Raw genomic sequence first — 25,778 nt, forward strand, 5'->3', positions numbered from 1 at the left:
TCCGTCCCCGTGAAACGAGGAAAACCACAGGCCAACCGAGATGCATTAGAAATCGAGGGGTAAATGGATATCGCTTCTGCGGTGAACGCGACTACTATGGTCCAAGTTGGTGGTTGCTTACGGTCGCGACAGTTGTGTTTGTACCTGTGGATTTGCGTATTTCGAAAGGATTTCTGTAGCAGCTTGCATTCAACTGCAAACCTGTCGTGTTTTTTAAATTATTTTACAGCAAGTGACACTATATATCAAAATTCTGAACTCGAGCTGTTTAATGAGAAAAGTATCGATCTTGAACCGTGTTATTTCCTCGTTTGCGAAAAGAAAATAATGCAGACATATTTTAATTTCTCGAGGCTGTGTATAGCGATGAATTAAGACGTACGATCGAGCAAGAAAAAAGGGGGAAAAATGGAAAAAAACAAAACGAACGGGTTCAAGATTTATTTGCTCCGCGGCACGAAAGACTTTCTATTCATTTGTTATTCGCACAACAACTATAGGCACTGTAACAATGCAAACCGGCCACTTCCTGCTCCGTTAACCATGAAAGCAATTTAACGAGCCACTGTACGTGATCCACCTTGACGTGTGCCAGCAGCTTATCAGAGAAATTTTCGAGTCGTTCGAAACGGTGCTAATGAATTGACGTGTACTCGAAGCGAGAAAACAGTCTTTCGCGCGTGTAAATTAATGATCGAATCAAGTTAGACGTAAAATTCGAAGTAATAAATATTTCAGTGTGATTTTATTATCGGGAAGCACATCTTTGGAATAAATCTTGGGATCGTAATTTATTAACTGTACGAGCTATAAATAGTTTTTATATAAAAATTTAATGTACGAAGTGCAACGGCCTAAATGATTATCGAAGAAAATTTATGTTATTAAGATGGTCAAGTCAAATGAGAATCACTTTGAAAGTCATTGCTTTAAATTAAAGAATTTCAATCTTTTACGCGTTTGATGTCTCAGATAAATGAAATGAAATGCATTAATAGAGATAATCAGACGATTAATGTAATAAATATTCTATAGAAAATGTGTAATTGATTAAATACACGTTTTGTTTTAGCTCTAATGAATAGACAAGCGCGCGAAGGATTAAACTGAACGCTTCACGCCTCTTTCCTCTATCAGAGCGTAAATTGAAATAAAAAAACTGTAAATATCCTCGATGGAGCATTCCAAAAATAGTTGAACGACTGAACCGTCGATCAAGAAAATCGAGCATACCTTTTCTCAACCGATCGATCCACCTTTCATAATTAATGCATAGAACGTAAATGCATATAAATTTCGCCATTTCTTTCGTCAGAGAAAGTTGTACACCGGTGAAGAAGATGTAACAAAAGACAGTAAAAAGACAAAGGGAAACAGGATACATCCGACGAACGTGCAGCTCGTATTATGCACTTTGTTTCTCCATGAAACATTTATTCCACGGTACTGTGGAATTTACATAGAACATATATTTGAAAACCCTCGGTTTTCTCTTGCGGATCGTGACACGCATTCATAAACAATTTCTTCGTCGACTACTCTGATAAAGTGTGCTTTGATTGCGCTAAATTCTTACTTCGACACCTTATTAACTCTATTACATAAATTCTATTTTATCTGATCAGAGAAAATTGTTTCTTGATTATTCATACATTCATGAATTCATTAACGTTCGAGATAAATAGTAAGTGGTTTAGGTCTGATGTAACGATAAGAATACTTCCGCGAAATGTAAAATTCCTTGAGTTTCCTTGGCTTTCCACACTCCGTGCGAAAATTCGAATGTAGCATGTGTGGATCATAGGAATGGAACGCCTTTCAGGCGTTTAACGCACTGGCTGGACCAACCAACTGTACATTCATGAATTTCGATACGAAAAAACAAAATTCACTATCCCCTGAACGCAAGTTTACAATCCAAACATTTAACATTAAGTTAACTTCCCAGGTTAAATTAAAATCTTCGTAATAAAAAGGGTGCACATAGGGGGTGAATAGAAACAACGACAAAGTTTATTGTTATCAACCGTTATTATTGTTACCGTTACTGTCAATGTTATTGCTGTTTATTATTCCTATCGTTATCGTTAGTCTGGCATCCGGCGCATAACAATATAGTGCACGGAGTCGCGTTCAAGAATCAACAAATGATCCTCGACTAGGAGGATCTTGGTCCGCGGGCTCGTAAATACAAGAAGGATAATAAATTTTAATTTCCGTTCGTCTACGGTCGAGCACAGCATCCTTGACGATATCGTATGCAAAAATGCGCGGTCTTCCTTGAACTTACGAGGGCGAGGCGAACGCGAGCCTTGGATGCGTCACGTGAAACAGGAAAAATCTTATTTTGGAATGTTCGTAGGATAATACCAGTGTCAACTGTTCTATTTCTGATCTCGCTCGACCTTAAATAATCTGCCACCATGTATCATCGAATTCGTTTATTTTTTACTCGAAGAAATACCACTGTACAGCATGTCGTTTCAAGGAATCGAGTTGACCATGAAGTAACCTTCTTCTATCAGATTTTATGTAAAAAATGGAAGACATTTTCCTTGGATCGGTATCTCGTGACATTAATAACGATTTATCTGAAGACATGGTGGCCTCTAATTGCCAGGAACCAGTCTGAAAACTATCTTAGATTTGAAGAGCTGTTTAGTATAGAAGTTTATAGTACCTAGTGTTGCAGTAGAGTGAGTACACTCTATGGAAACAATATACTGAGGCTATAGAGTAGGAGCTAACTAGCACAATGAGACTTGAATGCCCGAATTGGATAGGCACGTCAGACCTGCGCTGTCCACTAATGAGTAGGGTAATTTGGCACTTTGTACACTGCAGGGTATCGCATCGTATACCACTCGAGTATGCCTCTAGTACCTCAACAATTCCTTCCACCGAGTATGCACTACTATACTGGCTATATCTAGCTATTCAAGTCATTCTAGATTCACTGTTGACCAAGAAACCTTCTTTTACAGTGAATAGAAGACCCTGACGAGCCACTGGGGCAAGTAGACTCGTTTCAATATGTCAAAAGACTGCATCAATAGAGGCCAAGAGTTCTGGGGCCTCTTGTTCGATCGACCCTCGTGTACAGAAACTAGGAGTCCATTCGATATCGTCGTGGACGCCGACCAGCCGCGACAGTCGAGTAATACGCTAACGATACGTCGATTAATTAAATAATTTATTAGTTAACAACGTGCTGGCGGTCTCAGTAGGGGTGTAACGCCGCCAGACCGAGTCTCGGTGGCTCGGCGTAGCTGTGCCGGTATCTGCCCGGCGTGGGCACGATTTCCAGGGGTGGCCTGGCGCTGTCGCGATCCAGTCCAGGGTACCGTTCGTGCTCGGACAGCTCCTGGTAAGTCGTCGCCCTGGCCCTCACCTTTTCGCGTATCTCCCGCACGTGCGCTCGGTCTCGGAAGTCCCGGATCTGTTGACAGAAAACGTTTGAACGTGAGTCGCGTGCTAACAGGCGTTTGCAGAGGGCTTTAACACTTTGACGATCATTCATTTACTACTTTAGCTTCTTCCTCACGAAGCTCACAACCGATACCTTCATACTGACTATTTTTATAGCAAGGACTCCGCTGCATTAATACAAAATGCAGGGTCGCGTCACGTAGGCTGTGTCTTCACGTAGTAGTACGTGTCGTAGCAATACATTAACGCGGTGTGCTGCAGCAATGTATTTATGTTTTGATACGAAATCCATTAATAAATTGGTTTAGTAGTGTCTAATGTAGTAGTACGTGTCGTAGCAATACGTTAACGTAGTCCTACGTAACGTATTAGTACGTGACTTCAGTAGTACACTATCTAGATAAAGGTAAATTTCTGGCATGAAAGTGCATCTTTTCACGGATGAATGTTAAGGATGTTCGACGTGCGTTCTTTGGTCACGCCTTGCAAGGTGGAGATTCGAGCGATGACAGCCTGTCGCAACAATGTGTAGACGAGTACCAGGGAACTTGCCGACGCACAATAGAGTAGCAAATGCCAATAAAAAACTACTAGACACACCCTTCTTTATTGTGCGGCGACAAGCAATTAGCGTTTCGCTGTGAAAGCGCGCCTACAGAAAGTGTACATGCGTGCTAGGAAACTGGACGGGCTGAGAGAAATTCTAAGCGTCTTACGCCTCTGTCTAAGTAAACAGGGCTCTCCTGGAATCTTTTGCAATTCCTGAACACTCTGTGTAAACATTGAATCTCGATGTTCAGAGACTGCCAGAGAACCAGATGCAGAACTTGAGGGTAAAGTTCGGAGCATGACAAAATGGCGAGCTTTAGGACCCAAGAGGAAAGCGTTGTACCCTCAACAACGACGCCTCAGAAGTTATCCCCGAAGATTTTCGATACGAAGGACCTTGAAGAACGCTGGAACAGAGAGACGAGGAATCAATGACCCTTACTTCTCTCGGATCAACGACGTTCCTTTGATCTCGGAAGTCTCGTCCAACCGCTGTGTTTTCGTAGAAGCTCCTCGGCCGGGGCCTCGAGACCTCTTGCTCCGGTGGGCGTTCCATCGCATAATGATGGGTTCGTGGCCGCGGCCTGGCTCTATAAGAAATATCGTTCTCTCGTTCCGATACTTCTGAATGATTTCGTCTGATCAGGTGTTCGTGGGCAATCGTTGAACTGTTGCTCGCTGGATGCTGTCGAGCCGGTTGATCCTCGTCCGCCTGCCTGGCCGACTCAACCCTGTCGCATTCGAGAAAGAATTCAATTAACCATGACATTCCGTATAATTTGTCGCCACGATCTTATATTATCCTCTTATATTATCTTCCTCTGATTACCGGTTCTTTATGAACAATACGTCACAGTTCCATCTCATTGAACTGGTCCTTTGTTCTCGCCTACCTCATTCCAATCTCGTAATACCTCGTGAATCTTTATTCATTACGTTCTATCGTTGTACCAGTGGTGTGAAATTACACCAAAATTGGTACGTTTGACTAGTAATATCTAACGTAGTAATACGCCACGTAGTAGTACGCTACGTAGTAGTACGTGCCGTAACAATACGTTAACGATTTTATCAAAGTGCTAGTGATGTGAAAATTGGTGATGTCTCCGTAAGACATAAGCAGTATTTTTCACATACGTATCAAGGTGCTCCTATTTAACCGGTCCACTCTGTATGCACAGCCGCTGAAATCAGAGTCGGTGTACGCTCGAGTCGCTCTCCACTCGGCTAAACAGCTTTTACTCTGAGATTGACACCCGTGATTGCCGACCCAAAACGAATGCCAACCGGAGAAAAACCGAAGGCGCGGATAATACGCGGCCTCTTAAAACTAGTCTATCTGGTTGAGAGAAAATGAAGCGGTCGAATCGTTGTTTCTTACAAGGTGGCCGGGCTTTTTCTGGATTAGAAAACGAATCTGTCGTGGTCGTTAAGGTCGCCGTTTGGTCGCGGGGCTCTCTTCTGGGATTGAAAGCCGGCTCGAATCGACAGGGATCGAAAGTGTAGTCCGGTTTCTTGTTGGCCATCCAACAAGGTGGCAGTCGTTTTAAAATCAAAGGGATTCCTTTGTATTTATTAGCTTTGAAGTAATTTTTATCGAAACCGAATTTCTCCTGTCCATCCACGTCTTAACAAGCTCAAGGAGTAGCGATGGTAAAAAATAAATCGTACGCTAATGCAAATATTTGCGCTGTACCTATGAACGGGATGATTTTCAATTTCTCTCTGCCTGGAAAGGACAGGTCTGGCGATTGCTTCTCTCTCCATGGCTCGAAACATTTCCTTCGCATCCTGGAATCTCTCCCTGGGACTGGTCACCTCGCCGGGGCTCATTCTAGGCTGGTATTGGGGGCTCGGGGACCGTTGTCTGAATTCTGGGGCCCTGCGGCTTCTGTTGCAACTGGGCGATACGCCTCTGATCACCTGGCTGGGCAACCGTTCTGGGCTTCTCGGCAACCGTGGCAGCGTTAAACTGGTCGCCGTTGTCTCTGGCTCCGGGAGATAGTCATTCTCGTCTGTCGGCGCACCCCAGTCGTCGTCTGAAACGGACAGTGATCGGTATTTAGATTTCCCGATGAGCACGAGGATTCGAATGATCTTTAAACAGAGTGGAGAATGTTATTGTATAACTGGGGTCGAGGTTGGAACATACAAGAGGCATTCAATACTCAGGCTACACCTGACAAGACACGCGAGGATACACAGATACACTTAAAAATAATATATTTGAGGAGTATCTCCAGCCTGTGACAAAATCACTCATCGTAAGAAGTGGAGGGGGCCAAATATCTCATGAACTGTCAAGCTCTATCATCGCGTAAAAGCCCATCAAGAACAAGCGTTACGGTAAAAAGTGTCCATGTTGTTGAGCAAAGGTAATAAGCTTAGACGAGCCCAACGTAGTAACCACGATCGAGAGGGACTGAGAAAAATAACAAGAGTCTCCAAGGTAAAAGCCACAATTTCTCTTTTATCAAGCAACCTGCCGCGGCGGCGAGAAGACCGGTCGAATACTGTGCGTCTCCAGGGGAAGAGGTCAGGGAGGTTTGAAAAGAAGCTGGAAACGAAGAGGGAGAGGAGGCTCAAAGAGACACGAAGAGGCTAAGAGGAGCCCCGAGGCTATGGGCCGAGAATGCGGAACTTTGTTCCCTTATGACCTCCCGCGAGGTCGATTTGCACACGAATTCAGGTGTATCGTGGCCTGGCGTCGGTGTCCTCGTCGTCGTCATCATCATTACCCAGTCCAGTGATTACCATTGCGATCATAGTTATTATCGTCGCCGGGAACGGGCGGTTTCGCGCGCGCTCTCGAGCACTCCCGCATGGAAATGCGCCTTTCGAGTGCTCCTTTGCGCAATAATCGCGAACGTGGAGCGTCGCGCGGGAGGGGGACGGAATGCTATTGCCGCGCTAGGTAAAAGTTAAAAGGCAAAGAGCCTGGGATCTTCTTAATATCATCGCCGACGGTAATGCAACGTCGATGTTCGCCGCTTCTGGGAGGTGGTTGGTATTACCGAAGGCGGTGCATTGTCAGATAAGAGGGTACAACTGATTTTTAAGCCCCACATTGTGCAGTCGAATAGATACTGGGATACCTGGTATCTGGAGAACGCTGAAAACTAGGTCCCATCTTGAGAGAAATTGGCGCAAAAGGAGTTCTCGTGTACCTAATCTTTTACGACTGGATGTTCCGAGTCTAACAACACCTGGAGGTGTTGGTGATCTTTAGACGAAGAAGTTGTAAGCCTCCAGTCGTGGAGCTCCAAGCATTAGCACGCAAGACTACAATTAATGACAGAAGATGGAAAGTGTCACGTCCCTGAGAGAGTTGCATTAGACTGACAGTAAGAAGAGCCCCAGGGAAACATTCTTACAATCATTGCACATGCTAGGATCGAGTGAATCTCTTAAATCCCTTCCTTTTTGACTCGGATAACGATGAGAGGAATACCCTCCCCTTCTGGTAATGATGAAACTAGGGGATAGAATACCTTCACGGTCTATTCAGACCAGGAGGTTATAGGCTTGTTTAGTCTAGGTACTCGTAGGTACTACAGCGCTGAACAATTAATATTGAATAGGTAGTAAGGTTCTTGGTACTTGGTTAGATTGCAAGAGGTGGTTTGCAGCTGACAGAAGATGGATGGGGTCACGTCCCTTGGAGAATTGCATTAGACTCTACCAGTAAGAGTGGCCCAAGAGAGAACGTCCTTACGCCAACTAGAGGCTGACGGATCTACCCATACTCGTCCAGTTATGACACGAATAACGATGACATCGCATCCTGTCTAAAACCCCCATAGTTGTGGTGCATCAGACCATCAGCGTCAGCCTCAAACCTACTCAAACGCTTTCAAACATCGGGCAAACTCGAGTCGACTCCCAGGAACAGTTCCCAAGGAAGTTTTCTAGATTCATGGGAAGCTGTGTAAAAATGTCGGAGCCCAGATACACGCGATTCAACTTTCAGTCGAATCTCGCGGGAGTCAACGGTGCCCCGGACCAAAGAAACGGAGCAACACGTCCGTGGTAAAGCAGTTACTCAACGCGATGATAAATTAATCGGCGTTGGGCTAATCGCCGTTCGGAATCTGGGAAGCTCAGGATAGTTTCACGCGATGTATCGCCAGCGCGGGGCACCGATACATACGCAAATCGTGAGCCCGACGCGGGCAAAGTGTGCCAGATCGCAGTCTGCGCGAGGAGGAGGGCCCGAGAAGCGGCGCTTATATGGAGATACGAACGTGGAAATCGTGATCACCGCGATGCATCGTGTCCCCGAGACACCTGTTGCAAAACGGGTTCTTCCGTGGCCCGTAAAAGACGAATGATATAACGTCGCGAGCGCACGATTTTGTTCGGACATGTCTGACTCTGCTAAGGTATACCGTGCTACAGATCGCCTCTCCCTCTTCCATGACCGAGGACGGGAATTCTTCTTGGGGCTCTCAAATTGTGTTTAGTGAGTGCTTTCGATACAGTTTCCGTTGTCGAGTCTTCGTTTGAACATGTTTGACTTCGGTTTGAACACGTTTTCCTTGTTCCAAGTCTCAGGATAGACAGTATTTCTACTAAAGTTTGCATTATTGAGTGGATGCAATTGTGTTTGAACTCGTTTGACATATTCGAAACTATTAGATGAAACGATTATGTTGCAAAGATTAAGGACTTCGGTTTGAAATCTACGCATCGTGACACGAATGGCTCGCGTACAAAAATGAATGGAAATGTATGCTTCGATTTTCGTGCCGGGGAAAAGTAGCCTTAGTCGGTCAGTAGCACGTTTGGCTAGAAAATATCCGGACGCGGAACATGATGCATGTTGACGTTAAGGTCGTAAATCTGCGGGATAACTCTTAATCCACTCGCGGTTTAATTGCATCAGATAAGGAAACAGTCGTTGAACCTCCGTGGCTTCGCGCAACAGGCACAAACGCATGGATTTTCACCCATAATTTCCAGCATGCAGTCAGTTTTGTGAAATAACCGACCTGTTGGACGTGTTCGGCTCGTAATGCATATGCAAATTCTCTGCAACGGGGCATGTATCATTTGGCAAAGAAAAAGACAAACATTACAGTGACAGAGCTTTCAATGTTCCAATCCTGTTAGACCTCCGGTCGATAACTTCCGTGACAGAGTCACCGCATTAGTCCAATAGACTCTGTAAGCGTTGACACGATTGCTATGAGCACCCAACGAATGAGTGTAATATGTCTATCCTATCTTGCTTTATATCTCCTTTGCGTTGGGGATACTGTTGTGGAACAAATGACTATATTAGGGTCCAGCTTCGATGCATCGTACCAGGGACTAGCTGACTCTAGCCTTGGATCCAAAGACACGAGTAAATATAGTATAACTTTTAATGATCTAGTCGTGTCAGATGTTGAGTCGACGTCTCCTCGATGTTAGGGGTACCAATCTAGACCGAGAGACGTTGGTACAAGTTTGTTGGTACAATTTCATCCAGCAAGCACTCTCTGCCGCTGGTAATAACTGCAAATAAAGTCGAAAAAATTGCAGTCATTGAACTTTCCACGTTCCAGTTCCGTCAGGTGTCTAGTCGATCTGGGACTACGGATAGCGAATTAGCCTGACAAGAGCTCGCTGAGCCAAACGTTGGTACGAATTCCGGTAGCGCGGATCAACATCGGTCCCCGGTGTCAAAGCAGCTGGATTTTTACCTGCTGGTACAACAGTGGGGCCAGTAAGATATATGTGTATACCCGTAGGCTGGTACCTGTCGCTGACACGACGTCCTAACGGTATTCCTTCCACTGTAACAGGTGCCCAATACAATCTCTCCTTGTACGTAGTTAACGACGGAGTCGGGTCTCCGTCGGCCATACGCGCGGATATGAGAGAATACTCTTTTTTCCCTCTTCTCGAAATTTATTCGTTTATGTTATATGGGTCAGTCGTCCGTTAAAAACGTGTTCTGCGAGAGGAAGGCACGCCTCGAGAAGAGACGCGGCGTAGCCTGACTTTGAAGTTTCAATCTGACGCGACCACGTTTGCCTTCTCTTTAATCTTGTTTCATCGACGACTGGACATTACCCAGAAGGGGGGGGGAGGGTGAGGAGAAGACGCCGTTCAAGCGTGGAGAGGCAAAATGTTTCGTTTCTTCTTCAACGACAGGAAAAATTTACCGCTCTACGGAACCTCTTGGCTGCTCGCGCGAGTTTCTTTTTTAACATTCCCGAGAACTAGATTCCGGTATTTTTTCCCCCCCTCTGGTAGAACCGTAAAATATTTATTTCTAACGGTATCGCGCGTTCTTGTTGATCGAGTAATTGTCACTGATCGATCGTGTTAAATTTTTGAATCGTTCTTATTGGAAAACTCTGCGGACGCGTCGAGGAGGAAGCAAAAATTTGGACGCTTTCTACCGGTCGGACAGATGGCCGCGTGTACCGCCACGAATCTTATCGGGGCTCGTAGAAAACCGGGCAGAAGGCGACCCCATAACCCAGTTTCGACGCGGCCAAACGAAAAATCGTTTCTTCGTCGCGAGGCGTCTTCGATTTTTCTTTCTCCGCGCTGAATGCAAAACGCGCCGAACGCGTTCGAGTTCGCGTCGGTCTAATAACAAACACGTTCGTCTACTTTCACTTCGATCGTACGGCGATTATTCACCGTGGGCGCGTTTCGTCGACGTATCTCGCTGCCCCGGGTCTCCGTCGAATCGTTAAACGGCGGTCCCCGACCGGAGAAAGTTCGCAATTTTGGAAACGGGAAAGCCGAGCGTCGTACCAAATAGTTGGAACGTTCCTGTTCTCTCTCATTTGCATTCACCGGGTTGTGCAACGATCGAACGCGACGTTTCCAAACCTCCGCCACACTGGGAATCGCCAAAGATCGCGAAAGTTGGCCAGACTTCGGCTCCCTCGATAAGGAAAAACAGTCGACTGTATCGAGTAGTCGATAGAATTCAGATTCGATTGCTTCTGTAATGGCAGCTCAACGTATGGGCGAAAAGACAGGTTTCTCGAGCATCGTGATCGTCGCTCAGTGGCATTCTTAACAATTCCTCGCTGTACAGAGGTCTGTTGTCAGGCCACAGATAACATAGAATGTACTGCTTTATGTTATACAAGCCATTAGCTCTTTTTACAGCGACGTATCGCTTGTAACACTTTGAACAAGTTCTCCAGGAAGTTGAAAAAACTACCTCCAGTGCCAGTACATCTTCATCTATTTTCAGTTTTGTACCCGCTTCCAGTTATTCTTGCATTCATTCATGATATTATTCGCTTCCCTTGTGCCTCACCTGTAACGAAATACCCAATCCTTAAAGTTTAGGTGTCAGCAATATGTCCATCGACGCTCGCTACCGATACCCATTCATTTCCATTGCCAGCTGCTGTTTATCTTGAATCTTCTCCTGTAATTTATCATACGGTTGACTAGCTGTACATTGGACTCAAATCGTGTACTTCCTACAGATGACGACCCCACGTACAGCGATTAAATTCCGACTGGTTCCCGCGCGGAAACTGCAACCTTCCACGCTTCATCTGTTTCGCTAGAGAGAATTATTGCGGGACGCAGGATCGTTTCCTGAGTGGGACCAGGAAAAGAAGGACTTTCACTTTCGTTCAGCATCCGCCGTTGCGAACACTTTGCCGGCGTAATGGCGCGTTCAAGCACATCGCCTAATTTCCTAGGAAAATACCAGGTCCGCTTTCCACGGGGCAATTAACGACGCGCGACAATCCTTCTCCCGAGACCAGTTAGCGGCGTAGCTTGACGCATTTTCTTTGAGTGAAGGATAATTTATGCAAAGAATCAAGTATAACCTTCAACGAACGATATTCTGGGAGCTATTCGATGCTGCAATAACAGTAATCACTCTATCTATAATCGGCGCATAGGCTAACTATAGCCAATGATAACGGCAACTTTCGGCAAACTAATGTGGCTAACTATAGTCGGGCATGCAAGTCACTGTACTCTAATTTAACATGCCTAATTATAGTTGGTCAACTCTAGTCAGTCATGCAAAGTATAGTGGATAGTCACCTCTAAAGTGGCTAGAGCTCTAGTCAGTCATGGAATGTATAGCAGATAGTCACCTCTAAAGTGGCTAGAGCTCTAGTCAGTCAAGTATAGTACATAGTCCCCTCTAAAGTGATTAGAGCCTTTAGTCAAGCATACATACGCTCACCTAACGCAGGTAATTATAGTCAATCATTCAAGAATAATTCCTTCGTGGAAATTATTTGACATGACATCGTTTTTCCGAGTATTCATAACTTTATACTTTCTGAAGAATTGAATGCCTATGCATGCTATTGACGAAACGTTTTCTATGATGCTGCAAATTTGTTTGACATACATAAACTTTTACGGCTGATTATGAATATTCAAAGCAGGATTATCTCATTCTTTCTTTGATAGCCGATTAATTTCTGAAAGATAAATTCGTTGGTCGATCGATGCCTGGTATATGCTAAATGAATATTATCATGCATAATTCATTTTACTGACAAGCAAGAAACGAAGAGTGATTCTTCGAGGCATGTTCTAGCGCGGATTGACATAATAGCAGTAATGCCAATAATGCCCGCGGCGTGCAAATTCGAGGCGTTGAACGTCATTTGCATCGCAGTCACGGTGAATTCTGCGTTCACTCGCGCTGCTCATTCACAATAAATTTCACACTTGCTCGGCATGACTATCGAATCACCGCTAACGTTACACGCCTCTGTGGTGTCGTAATTCTCGGACGCTTCGTGGTTTTGAACGCGGTATTTTGTCATAAAATTCTTTCTGCGTCTCGTACGTGACGACATCATTTTCATGAATTTCATTGTAAATTTACCAAAAAAGTGTCCCGAACTTTCGACGGATCTGAATAAATTCCTGACCAGCCTGTGACTCACTATCGTTGTACACAGCGTTTTCGACACGTGTCAGACATTTGTAGAAGCAGTCCCGTGCGCCAAAATAAAAAAAAGTTGCATCGAAACGGCTACATAGATTTCAATGAAACTTTATAGTTGTGCCTAATATTTTCGGTTCAGGATCCGGTTAAATTTTGAACAGAATCAGATGCAAATAAGTTTGTAAGTGGGAGTATTTGAGTTCGATGAAAGGTCGGAGTAATCCACTTACCGGAGGATGAATCTCTGGAAGGTCTAGACGGTCTCGGGCCCAAAGGATGATGGCTCTGATAAGGCGGGGGCGTAGCGGCGCTGTCCGAGCCTATTCCGCTGCTGGCAGCGCTTCTTGTGCCGCCTCTGTCAACCGTGATACTGCCACCTACGATCGTTTGATTCAAGCAACGCCTGAATTCGATGCCAGCGAGATTACCACGGTGTCTGTGGACTGTATCGTAATCCCGTGGAGGCAGGAGGATTGGTCCAACGTCGTTGTCCCCTGAATTCCCTCTGCCTGGAAGAACAGGAAGCATATCTTTTACTTACCACCCTTCCAGTGACACCTTCTCTCTTATTTTTATCCACGTTTGTATTTGAATCGATATTCTCCCCTGCTCTTGTAGTGGTGTTCCTACCTGCACTTGATCTGGCATTGGTATTTTGTACTTGTTATTGTACTTGTTCTTGTGCAGGTATTCCTACTTGACTCTTGTTCTCGTTCTTGTTATTGTAGAATTTATATTTTGTACTTGTGCTTGTTCTTGTGCAGGTATTTCTACTTGATTCTTGTTCTTGTTTTTGTACTTGTACTTGTTCTTGTTCTTGCACTGGTACTTTTGTACTTCTACTTGTTCTTGTGCAGGTATTCCTACTGGACTCTTGTTCTTGTTATTGTTCAGGTATTTTCTACTTGATGTTTGCTCTAGTTTTTGTACTTGTACTTGCTCTTGTGCAGGTATTTCTACTTGATTCTTGTTCTTGTTTTTGTACTTGTACTTGTTCTTGTTCTTGCACTGGTACTTTTGTACTTCTACTTGTTCTTGTGCAGGTATTCCTACTGGACTCTTGTTCTTGTTATTGTTCAGGTATTTTCTACTTGATGTTTGCTCTAGTTTTTGTACTTGTACTTGCTCTTGTGCAGGTATTCCTACTTAACTCTTGTTCTTGTTTTTGTTGTTGTTTTTGTACCGGTATTTTTGTTACTGTACTCGTACTCGAGTCCATATTTACCCTCGAATTTTAAATGTCTAAAAAGTGTTTATAAAATAAATATTTACCCAGTTTGGCGCGCAGCTCCGCAGCCAGTGACTCGTATATCGTGGTCGTCTGCACGGGATCGTGTCTGAGTTCACCGCTACCCTCCGATGACTCGGACTCCCTGGTGCTCCTGCCGTCGCTGCCTAAATTACTGCGAACTCTTTCCAACGAGGTGACCCTGGCCAAATTGTCGGTGTGCGACGCCAGTGCTTTCAACTGGCCGCCCAACAATTCGGCTGTCTCGACCGAGTCGCATCTGAAGTCAGAGAAGTCGGGCTCAAGGTGAAATCAAGCGCTTGGATGGTTCTCTGAATATCATCTGAAATTGCTTTATCTTTGTACTTATATAGAACAAGTGTATCCTAGATGGAAACAATGTTGTCAATGTTGCAAGTCTGATGAAAGTCTTATTGGTCTATGTCGAAGACAAATAGGGAACAAAAGGAGTACATGCTGTAGAAGGGTTGGTGGACGAAGTAGGAATGTTAATAACAACCGCCACTGAAATTGTAGGTTCGCTGATTTCTCCTAGACGTAATACCTGGCTGCAATCGCAGTTGGGTGATCAGAAACTTATTGCAAGAACCAGGTGTGTCATTTGTCATTATTAGTATCACAATTTTGTATTTCATGTTCGAGAACAAGGAGACAAAGTTTAACGATCCTCGCGAACCGTGGACATCCAGTGTAATAAATCAAAATTATTTGGTTAACGTACGGAGATTGTATCGTTCGTGATGTATTCTGTTCTAAATCTGCCGCTGCGTAAGGGGCTACGAGTTTAGAAATGCAAAGATGGCTTTCTGATCGTCGAGTTTCGCAATCGACGACCTTTATTATTCTTCGCGAACTCGGCAAGAAATCGCGGTCACCGAACTATCACGCGCCGCGAAAAGCGGCCTCGCGCGAGAGCCATTTACCTGATTCCCGATCGAAATCGCCGATTCATGAATCCGACGCCATATTGTATAACGCGGCGGTTACGCGACGGAAAAGCAACGGATGATCTTCTCACGGATCGGATACGGGATTGAAAATACGGTTTGTTTTCAATGCCAAGGTTGTTCTCGCGCTCGGCGTAACATCCACGCACCAATGGGACATTAACATGTGCGAACGCCGGTTCACGAACATTTATTAACAACCCGTTACCCTCGTGGAGGTCGTTAATTAGCGAGCCAAGCGTGCACCATAATGGCTGAGATCTGGAATATCAGAGTTAATCCTAAAACCAAGACGCAACCTTTTAGAAAATTCCGCGTTGAGATGATTTGCGCAAAATCATCATCGTGACTCGTCCGATCGAACATTCTAGAATTCTATAACTTTCAAATAGACGTTCGCATAATTATATTAACGATGCTGATAAGTAGAAGAGTGGATTGTGAAAATTCATGTAGAATTATTTACCTCAAAGAAGAAGTTCAATGGCTGCTATACGACGCGCTAAGACAGTTTCACGCACAGCTATAATTATTAAACGCGGAACACCCCTGGGATAAAATAGACGATTAGGAAAACATAATTTAAACTTGGGCTTCATTAGTCTTGCGCTACGTCGGCTCATGACATTACACAAAATGGATCGTTGAGGAGTTAGTCAAGTTAACAAGGTAGCAACTGCAAATTAGCAGTCTTGATGCTAGCCACGGAATGGCTGAGAAAATTGTGATGCAATCACTTTGTAGATAGTTATCCATTAATTGGTATTTGTATCTATCGTTAGGCCGCAGGTACGTTCCTACATCGCTGTAATTAAACTCGTGGCATCGCCTTATGGTAATACTCGATGCTTATGGGGGTTTGGTCACACTTCGGAGGGATGCTTCGAGATTTTTGTTCGAATTAAATGGATACTTCGGAACTGGTTTCAACCATCGCTCTCAGAGATAAGGAACAATGTTTTATGCAACAAAAAATGGTTCCTCCTGATCTCTAGCCTGTACCTAGTGGTAGCTTCTCCGTAGAAGCGCAGGACGGTTCTTCAAAGGCCTGATTAGTTCTGGGATCAACTTCCCACCTTGGCTAGCCATTACCTGCTATTATGATAATTCCCACTTCTCGGAAATGACAGCCTTCTTTTGGTCTCCACGATAATTTATACCTGACCCAGACCTTCCAAGGTCATTGATGTGTCCTTACTCAGAAAATAAATACACGGTAACGTCCAGTCACGGATCTAGGAGATCCTAAAGAGGGGGGCTTGGGGTTAGGCCTCTCTAACTGCCAGTGGCGACTCTCCAATATTAAATATCGACATTTAGACTTCTCGTGTTAGTGATTATTATTATTTCTACTGACCTGTATGCGTGCACGTGAACAGGATTGTTGGTGGCTGGATTTGGAAGCAGAAGAGTCGCTGCGACGACGTCTTCCCGTTGCACAGCCGCCAGCACAGCGTGTCCTGGTACCAAATGCTTGACAGCAGACCTCGTCGAGCCACCCGGGTGGACGGTTTGTATGATCTTCAGCCCCTTGTTGCTCACCTAGCAACCAACCAATATTTTACGCGAAACTGCATCGAATTAAATGCCAATCTCAAGGACCGATTTAATATTGGAACTCGAAAGTTTAATGTCAGGAGTTAATTTGAATAGTTGGGAGCAGTGTGTTTCACAGATCAGCGAACATATTGAACTTCGATGCTGGTGGTTTATCATTACAGTGGAAAGACTTTCCCTGGAACAGTATTATATTCCGCATGGGAGTGTGTAAAAACATAATTTCCTTTTCGAAAGCAAATAATAACAGCGGAACGATGAAAGTGAACATGATATTACAAATATAGAACTTTCTCTGTTTCAAGATCGCGGTTTTAGGGAAAAAAGTAACACGAGGATCGATTGGGAATTTGGCGAGTAACCGGATATGTTTGAAGCGCGATGACCGTAAGAGTAACATGATGCAAAACGGGTTCATTCTTTGAAGAAAATAAAGCACAGTATATAAAGGAAAATTACAGTTTTTAATGAGAAATCTCGAATCTGTAATTCAACTTTCGTGTCACTGAATGCTCGAGTCACGAGAAGAGGAGCGTGTCTAGTAAAATTTTTCTCCAGAGAAAGTAGAAAAAATGGAAATGATGTATCATGTAACTTAATCTTGAATCGAACAGAATAACACAATATTTAAACAGTAATTTCGCACGTGGAATTTAAATTTCGCGCCATTAGTGTCTTCAGTCACGAGAAGAGAAAGATACAAAGTATAAATTTTCCTCAGGGAAAGTAGAAAAAATGAAACTGTACAACGTGAAACACAGTTTTACTTGTACAGTAGAATTTTAAGTTGACAAACCGATTTTATTGCAAAGTTGATCAATTATAGCAAATCTGTAAATCAAATTTCGCGCCATTAAATTCACGTATCGCGAGAGGAACGTCAAGTATAAATCTCCTTTAGAGAAAGTAGGAAAAATACACGAGCAGTCTACGACTACTTTCCCAAGAAACCAATAAAAATACCGATTCTTTATAAGTAGTTTCGAAATGTAGGAATCGTAAAGCCCCTGGGATCTTCGTCTCAACTCGACGCACGTATTTCACCCACAGGAAAAGCAACCATCAGAAATTTCTCTTTTCGTTTTCCAATCGAATTATCGAGCAAGGTAAAATTTCTATTAGAATTCAGATCGAGGAAAGAAATTGCAAATTTTATTCGAGATCCGTGTGGTTTGTGAGGCTCGACAAAAATGGCGGGGCATTATTGTTATTGCGTTGGAATTGCAAAATCTGCGGGCTCGATCGCGCAAATTCTCGAAACGAACGAACAAACGACCACCTGTCCTCGCATCTGCGGTTACAACGAAATCGACCGCAGAAAATGACGCGCAATTTTCGTTCTCGCGAGACTGTTCATTAAAGTTGTCGTGATGCTCGCGAAAATTCGGGGTGCTAAAATATTCTCAAGGCGAGCAGCGCGCGTCGTTTCGCAGCTCCGTTGGCAATTGCACTTACACAATAATTAGGCGGGTCTCTCGATTTCGTAATAGGTTGTTTTCTTCCTTTTTTAGACAACCAAGCGCGCGGACGTCGGCCAAATCCGCCTCGAAACCCATCCATTAAGATCCTGACGCCATGATAAGAGCACCTTTGTTTTCACAGAATTTCGAACGCGTGAAACGCAACGTGAGATACATTTCTCGTTCGTTCTAACCTTTAAATCTATTTCGACAATTAAAATCAGTGTCTCGCAGTTTTAAACTTAAAACCCAAGAATCGTAGCCAGTGGTAAACCAAGATGTCGGCTACGTTTCGAAATGGATCGATGTAATTGACTTCAAAAGAGAAATAGAAACTTGGATCGATAAGTGTCGCTTCAGACAAGTTTATGTAACCTCCAAGTGAAATAGAAACTCTGATTGATAAGTGTCGTTTCAGGCAAATTTACGTAACCCAGGAGTTAGATGGTAGCCACTAGTAAATCAAGATGGCGGTTACATTTCGAATCGTTTCGAAGTAATTGATTTAGAAAATAATATTATCAGACTATCCGGTGCGAATAATACGTATTGCTTAATTTCGAAGTTATTATTTGCAAGTGTAATCGATCCAAAACCAGAGTATAAAAAGAAAATGCAGGAGTATCGTCGGTATCCCCGGCGTCAAATTTCGTGCACGCGAATATCGTGTCGACAATTTGCCTCGTGCGGCTGGAACCATGAGTAATGAGGCGTTTTTAAACCGGCATGCAACCCCCTTTTGCAAATTTCAATTGACATGCAACGGGAATGTCGAGCAACATGCCGGTTTAACGGTCACGGGACAATTTCGATGTCATCCATTTTATTTTCTCTTTCCCATATCGAACTCGCCGGATATATTAGCGGCGTGCCCGTTTCTGTAAGATTCAGGTCAACGAATTTGTTATTGCGGTTATCTAATTAGCCTGACGCGAGCTAGTGTCGCTTATTAACCCGCTGCGGCGAATTGATTTTCGCGTACAAATCGTACTTGAATTACGCAATTAACGTCGATGATTTATTTGTCTGAGAAAAGATCGATTCGAAAATTTCCCGCCTGCGCGCACGTGGTTTCCGCGCGTCGTTTATTGGGTCACTGTGATTTTAGAACAATGGCGGTTATAAGAAATGATTACAGGCAAAACCGTTGAACGCAACAGGTCATTAATCAGATCTCTATTGTTGTATCCTTTACAGCTTTTAATTTATTCTTCTTCGGTCGAGTAACGGGACAGATATGTCTGTACTAGTCGTCTATCATTATTATAAACGTTTTTCAGTGCCGACATTCCCCTCGCGAGGCCCTCCAAGAATTAATTCTCAAGGTGAATCGTTAACGACAATAAATTCGAACTGCGTTCATGAATATTGATGAGGTTACAAAAATAAGTACTTCAACAAATTATAGGTTATGTGGTTTCCAATCATCCAGAGCAGTGTTTCACCGTTGGGGAACGTTCTTTTACGACGACTGGTTTCTAAAGAATTTCCTGGCGTTCGAAATAATAGAAATGCATCGTCTAGTATATGCAAGACGGACGACTGTCCACAAAGGGATAATGGATGAGCCGTTATTGCGCTATAAAAATTCTTAACCTCAAATGCAGCGAGAAAACGAGTTCCACGTATCCTTCGAACGTCCACGCAGAAGGAGTCTTAAGGCCCAAATTACGGGCCCGTCTCCCGAACCGAAATTCCTCCGCTATCGATTCCAGACGACAAGGATTTTCGCGCGAGATTTAGCCATCACGTTGATCGTCCTGAAATTTGCATATCCCGAATTCGGTGTACGAGGAGGTCGTCCTCGAGGATCGAGCGATCGTTAATACGAGGACCCCTCGAAAAGTTTCCTCGTTTGGGGACATTTTCGGGCGATGAAATTACGATCGTTCTCGAGGAAGCTGATAACCGTCTGCCAGCGGGTCGAGGCCTGGCGATTTTTGTATGTAGGCTGAGGTCATAAATTCGTGATTTTTATTCGACCCGCGGACTGCTTTCACTGCCATCCGTGGCAGCAAAAGGGGTGGGAGGAAACGCGTCGAATAGGTGACCGCGCGCGCACGCCTTCCTTCCGACCGCGACAATTAATTGTCTCTTTTTTCGCGGTATTTTCGGCCGCTCGACGAAACCGGATCTCGTAATGGTACTGCTCACCTGCAGCGTGACCTTGAAAGGCTCCTGAAGTCGTTCCCGCTCGAGCAGGTAAGCTATGGCACCGGGCATCGCGTCCACCCCTTTGGCCTCCCTCGCGCCCAAGTACCAAACGTAGTACGAGCTCTTCTTGACATCCTTGCTGCTCCTCAAACGCAGGGCCATCACTCACTGGCTGGACCAAACAGAACACATTATCGTTAAACATTCCCCAAACATCCATTTTTTAAGATCTACGTAAGAAACAAACTCGAGAACATGGAGTAAATGTGGGTGATATCTTTAATATCTTTTGGACTATCTAGAATGGAAGCTATTCCTCTGCAAACATTTTCCATGTAATCCAGCAATTTCGTCAGGGCTCTGAAGACGTTTTCTGGACGTTTTTGCTCGTCTAACGGATCACTGATCACCGAGAACAGTTATTAAACGGTTAGCTGACAATTAAAAGCTCGAGAGGACAGTGCTCCAGATCCTCTTCATGCTATAATGCCTTTGAAAATACTTTTGGAAGATAGTATAGTCGGTTGCTATAAAGCTCAAGTACTAGACTACTATATACTGAGTTTAGAGCTTCCTACTCTATGCTAGTATTAGTACTATAAATGCTCTACCACTCTATACTGTTAAGAGTGGTATAGTGAAGATATATTCTAGAGACATACCACTATACACCATGCATACTGCTCTAGCAGTAGTCTACTATACACGAAATATATAGTAAACTACTCTAGCAGTATTCTACTATTTACAAACTATATAGCAGACTGCTCTAGCAATAGTGCACTATATGTATACGAAATATATAGCACAGTACTCTATACTACTCTATATGGCTATAAGTAGTATAGCAGTAGGCACTAGAGTTCCTTTTCCGGGAAACTGGGAAACATTGTGTACATTTAAAGGCAGATGGTGCAATCACTGATTTGCTAAGACTCCACATTGCTTCCAAACTTCTCAGATTCACGAATAATTCATTGATAATTTTGCAATTGAAAGGCACAGCTAGCCAATCGCGTTGCTCGATCATAATTAACAATACGAAACGAACCAGTCATAGGGCAATATAATGACCTGTACCATCTTTCATTCTGACGTATCGAAATAAAACAAAGATCGATCGTCATTAGCGTACACGGATAAATAGAAACTTAAACATCACGCGATAGGTGGCGTGGCTCGATTTTTGTTGTTCAGGGCTTTTCCTCGGAGCAAAAAGGCCGATTTTCCGCGAGGTAAACATATACCGTTCCTGCTCCGCGATGAACACGAACGGCTTGTCTGTTCATCCACTTCCTCAATTACTTTCACGCTTAAACCCGTTTCTACGTTATCCGTCTTGCGAGGAATCGGTTCCCACCGATCCTGCGTCGATGGTGTGTCTGAATCGAAAATATTGCAGGAACCGGAAGCAATCACACGAAGATCAATGTCATTCTCGTACAAAGAGCTACTAATTATCTTGCTCGCTAAAGCGCTTCTCATCAATGTAAAGTAGCTTCGGTACATAGTAGAATACAAATTACTGAGATTTTTAATTTATCTTGAACTACGTAATTATCTTATTTATATAACGTCTAAGGAATTTTTCCTAACAAGATCAAGATGATCAATGAACTTGCAGTTTATTGTTATTCTGTTTTAATTCAAAGAGAATTTGGAAATTGAGAAGCATCACTTTCCAGCTTAAACAACTTTCATTGTGCAATATAATGAGAATATATTAGAGTTAATGTGATATTTAATACAATTATGGAACTGTCTGATAAAGTGTTTTTTTTTTATTAAAAATAGGGGATAAAAAACAAAGGAAAATATTTTATATTTCGGTTTTAAACTATTTAGTGGTTAATTAATTGCATTTTGTCCGTAGTCGGTCCCTAACTTTCGATGTCGTTGATTTTTAGCCGTAGTCGAAGTATGCAAATCTTGGTACGGTACGTCTGGTCTTACGGTATAGGTTTGTTCTCTTTATTTATGCATTACACGCGTTTCGAAATCTCATACGCTCGCGTGTAGCCGTAAATATGTAATAGGTTCGTTTCACCAACAGACACAACATCGTTCGCAGGAAGAGTTATGCTTCTTTTTATAATAAATTGCAACGGTTCGGCTATTTGCACACCATAACACATGCGACTATTTATTAACAGTCTTTTAGCTATAATCATTAAGTACATTATATGTACTAGCATTTATTTTCCGTTTTACGATCAAAAATCATGAATTAACTACGACATTAATTGCTTGCTGTAGGAAATGTCTTCATAAAGGGATATTACGATCTTTTGAATGGTACGAGAATACAATTATTTCAACGTTTCTATTAAATGACAATTCGGTTTATTGCTTTTTCAAGTAGTTGTAAAGATACGTGATACTAATTTAGTAAGTGTCGATGCTAGATTAATATTATTTTCACTGAGGAGACTCGAAATAAATTAGTAGAAATGTTTCTATTAAGCCTCACTTAAACACAACAATTACATCCTCCGCGGATGAAAACTACAACTTTCAAATCTGCTTTCATCGCTCTAAACTGAGGCAATTAGACATGAATTTCTTTTACCTCTCTATGTTTATCGCTTTATCAATAAATTAAACTCTGCATTTCAGTGCTGTGAACACATTCGAACTTTTCAAATAAAATCGAAAGTCAATTAATTCGCATAGTTTGTGGACGATTAAGAAAATGTAGAATAATATTTTTCCAGGCCGTTCCTCGTTTCAAGAATATTGATCTGGGAATTGGCCTAGGGCGCATGCGCAGCGCGCGTTATTTCAAATCAGAGACAAGCAAACCTCTCATCCAGACAAAAATTTAAACTGTATTGCGAACACATCGAAAGAATTATCAATTTATATACAGGGTGTTCGGCCAGCCCTGGGAAAAATTTTAATAGAGGATTCTAGATTCTTGTCAATTACAATCATTTTTGGTGAATAGACATACCCTCGAAATATTGCGCATTTTCGAGAAAAAAATTCAGTACGGTCGGAACTTGAAACGTTAATAACTGTTTAACGAAGCTTTCATCAGCAAATTGGTATTCTTGATTTTCGTCCTATTTTCGTCTTATGGCCGAACACCCTGTATACAAGACCACGAGATTCAAGTGACACTAAACTCGAGCATCGACTGGATTCGAATTCACACACACATTGAACTTGATCCCGTCTCTGCTCATGTTATTCCAAAACATTTACATGTTGTTGCATGACTAGCTCCTGGCCACGAGTTATCGAAGCGTTCTTCCGATAACATCTATCGATTTTCCAAATGTATTAACCACTTGGCAATGCAATCTCTTAACTCCTACAAAATTCTCGTAGTCACTAAAAAGTGAGATTATTTTTACTCCATTAAATGAATAAGTAACGACTAATTATCTTTTTCAAATAAGTTGGAAAGAATATTTTAACGATGTTTTTGATGTTACGGCCTTGATGAAAACTATAAAACAAATTACTTTCGTGTTTTCCTGAATCGTCGAAAGTATCATTAAAATATTTTACTTTTTACTACATTTACCGCTGTTAATGCTAGCCAATTTACATACGTGGACACTTATTATTTTATTAAGTAATTAAAGAGCACGTAGAAGGAATTCCACTTTAATCTATTAAAAAAACGCAATGAGTATCTTATTGCTTTTAAATGCTCAATTTGAGTGCATTCAACTTGTTACATGAAGCTACTCGAGTTACCCTAATGGAAATTTTATAATGAAAGAATATTATTTTCGTTTTTATTCAAACTGATCACGTTGGTCGGGTAGTTTCTGTATTATAAATTCGATCGTTTCATTCAAATATATTTCGTACGTTACAAATCAGTCTCGGCGTATTTCTTCGAGCAATGTCCGAGTCAAGTATGAGAGAGAAGATTAAATTAGAAAAAAAAAAATACAAAGAAACTGGCCGCCAACAAATGGACCTGGGATGTTCAGCGCTCGCGGCGGTTTTCGCAGAAATTGAGCAACGGCGGGCAATCAACTGGTCTTCGGTGCATGCAGACCGTTGATTTGGACGAGCGAAGGCACAAATTATACTTAGATAATTACTATAAATTTAACTCCGTCCATTCGTGGCATTAAAATTATAGCGACATCTCTAATAGTCTCTTTTCTATCATTTTTATGTTACCAAGTGTTACTTCTGCAAGTGAAACAAACATTTTCTTCAACGCACTTATTTATCAACCGTTTTCTTAAAAGAAACTATCAATGATATTTACATAAAAAAATTCCTTGGGTTTCCTTAATGGCCAGCAATAACACGCGATAAATTCTCAAGTGTGCCCCTTACTTTTGCTACACCCTATGGCACCGCGAGAACCTGTTGCCCAAATACATTTCATACAGTACTTCTCGTCGTGTCTCGACTCGAACGATAGTCCCTTGAGAAACGCATCGGGCCCGACGGTATAGATCGAAGAAGAAAAAAAAAAATACAAACAAACTGACCGCAAAGAAATGGGTCCGGGATGTTCAGCGCCAGCGGCGGTTTTCGTAGAAATTGAGCAACGGGCGCGCACTCAACGGGTCTTCGTATCACGCAGGCTCGTCGGTTCGGGGCCCGAGCGGAGGAACAAGTTGTACGACGCGGGCCTTGTACGTGTTGCGCACACCTCGTCGTATACGTGCACACGAAACCTGGCGCGCACCACCGATAAAGAGGCGAGCTCGGTTGATCTGACAGCTGCGCGAGCACCGAGCACTTTTCCACGCTCGCGGTGTATCTGTCGTCGCGCGCGTCGTCTGACGGACCCGCCGTGTGTCGTTCGTGGGAGGGGGAGGGGGAAGGGGCCCGGGGAGACGGACGATCGGGAGTTGGGCCCGCTCGGGGGACAACGGGTCGGCGCGAATTCTGCACGAAAAATGCGCGGAAACGAGCGTCCAAATGGGGGAGGCGGGGAGCGGAGCGTTCACTTGTCAACGACGCGGCGCGAGTCGTTTCGCGCGCACCTAACCATCACGGGATACTGACTCCACGGCGGAGATCCTCCGCGAAGAGCTCGAGTGAAACGCGGACGAAGGGAGAGTGAGTGAGCGAGAAAGCCACCTCCAGCCGAGCGAGGAGAGAGAGAAAGACGAGCACTCGTCGAGGCTGCGTCTGTCCTTTGTCGAGGGGCCCCTTCTCGCTCGTTTCGAATGCCCGTTTCGACGGGTCTCGATCTTCTCCGCTCTCTTTCCTCCTCCTCTCTCTTATGGACGGACCGCCACACCTTGCCCAGATCGACTCGCGATCGTCAGTAACTCGCGTTCTCTGCCAGCAGGCTCGAACTAACCGGACGGTTTTCTGTCCTGAATTTTAGTCCCGGGGCCCAGCGAGCAAGAGAGACATCTATCGGTGGGACCGAGAGCCACGGACGGAGGGCACCGGTGGGGGAACCGGGCCCCTTCTCCTTCACCTCTTTCACTGTCTTTCTCCCTACTCGGCCTGTCTCCTCGGCTCCCTACCTGCCTGTTTTAGTCTCTTCGCCGCGTTGCCCCCGCAAGAGGATGGCAGGTTAAGCCAGACAGGTAGAGAGAGGCCCATTG

The 25,778-nt window shown here is 43.6% G+C and overlaps 1 protein-coding gene across 2 annotated transcripts; it reads right to left on the minus strand.

The window, feature by feature from the left end:
• Window positions 1-2,049: 2,049 nt before the first annotated feature.
• Window positions 2,050-24,949, minus strand: LOC143343276 (uncharacterized). Of its 2 annotated transcripts, none has more exons than XM_076768013.1 (8): window positions 24,702-24,949; window positions 20,236-20,403; window positions 16,422-16,606; window positions 14,141-14,376; window positions 13,099-13,377; window positions 5,675-6,017; window positions 4,421-4,709; window positions 2,050-3,439 (listed from the first exon to the last, which is right to left on the minus strand). In XM_076768013.1, the coding sequence occupies exons 2-8, from the start codon at window positions 20,395-20,397 to the stop codon at window positions 3,221-3,223; spliced, it is 1,713 nt and encodes a 570-aa protein (XP_076624128.1). In that variant the 5' UTR covers window positions 20,398-20,403; window positions 24,702-24,949; the 3' UTR covers window positions 2,050-3,220. The 2 variants fall into 2 exon arrangements, with proteins under 2 accessions (XP_076624128.1, XP_076624126.1); XM_076768011.1 differs by having other exon boundaries at window positions 20,236-20,407.
• Window positions 24,950-25,778: the final 829 nt, after the last annotated feature.

The sequence above is a fragment of the Colletes latitarsis genome, chromosome 7, assembly GCF_051014445.1.
Source record: "Colletes latitarsis isolate SP2378_abdomen chromosome 7, iyColLati1, whole genome shotgun sequence".
NCBI lineage: Eukaryota > Metazoa > Arthropoda > Insecta > Hymenoptera > Colletidae > Colletes > Colletes latitarsis.

Coding starts and splice junctions, on each gene's coding strand:
- LOC143343276 (XM_076768013.1), bottom strand. CDS start 20,397: ATGGCCCTGCGTTTGAGGAGCAGCAAGGATGTCAAGAAGAGCTCGTAC. Junction 14,377..16,421: donor GTTCACGTGCACGCATACAG/GTCAGTAGAAAT, acceptor CTCTGACTTCAG/ATGCGACTCGGTCGAGACAG. Junction 3,440..4,420: donor ACGTCGTTGATCCGAGAGAA/GTAAGGGTCATT, acceptor TTCTGTCAACAG/ATCCGGGACTTCCGAGACCG.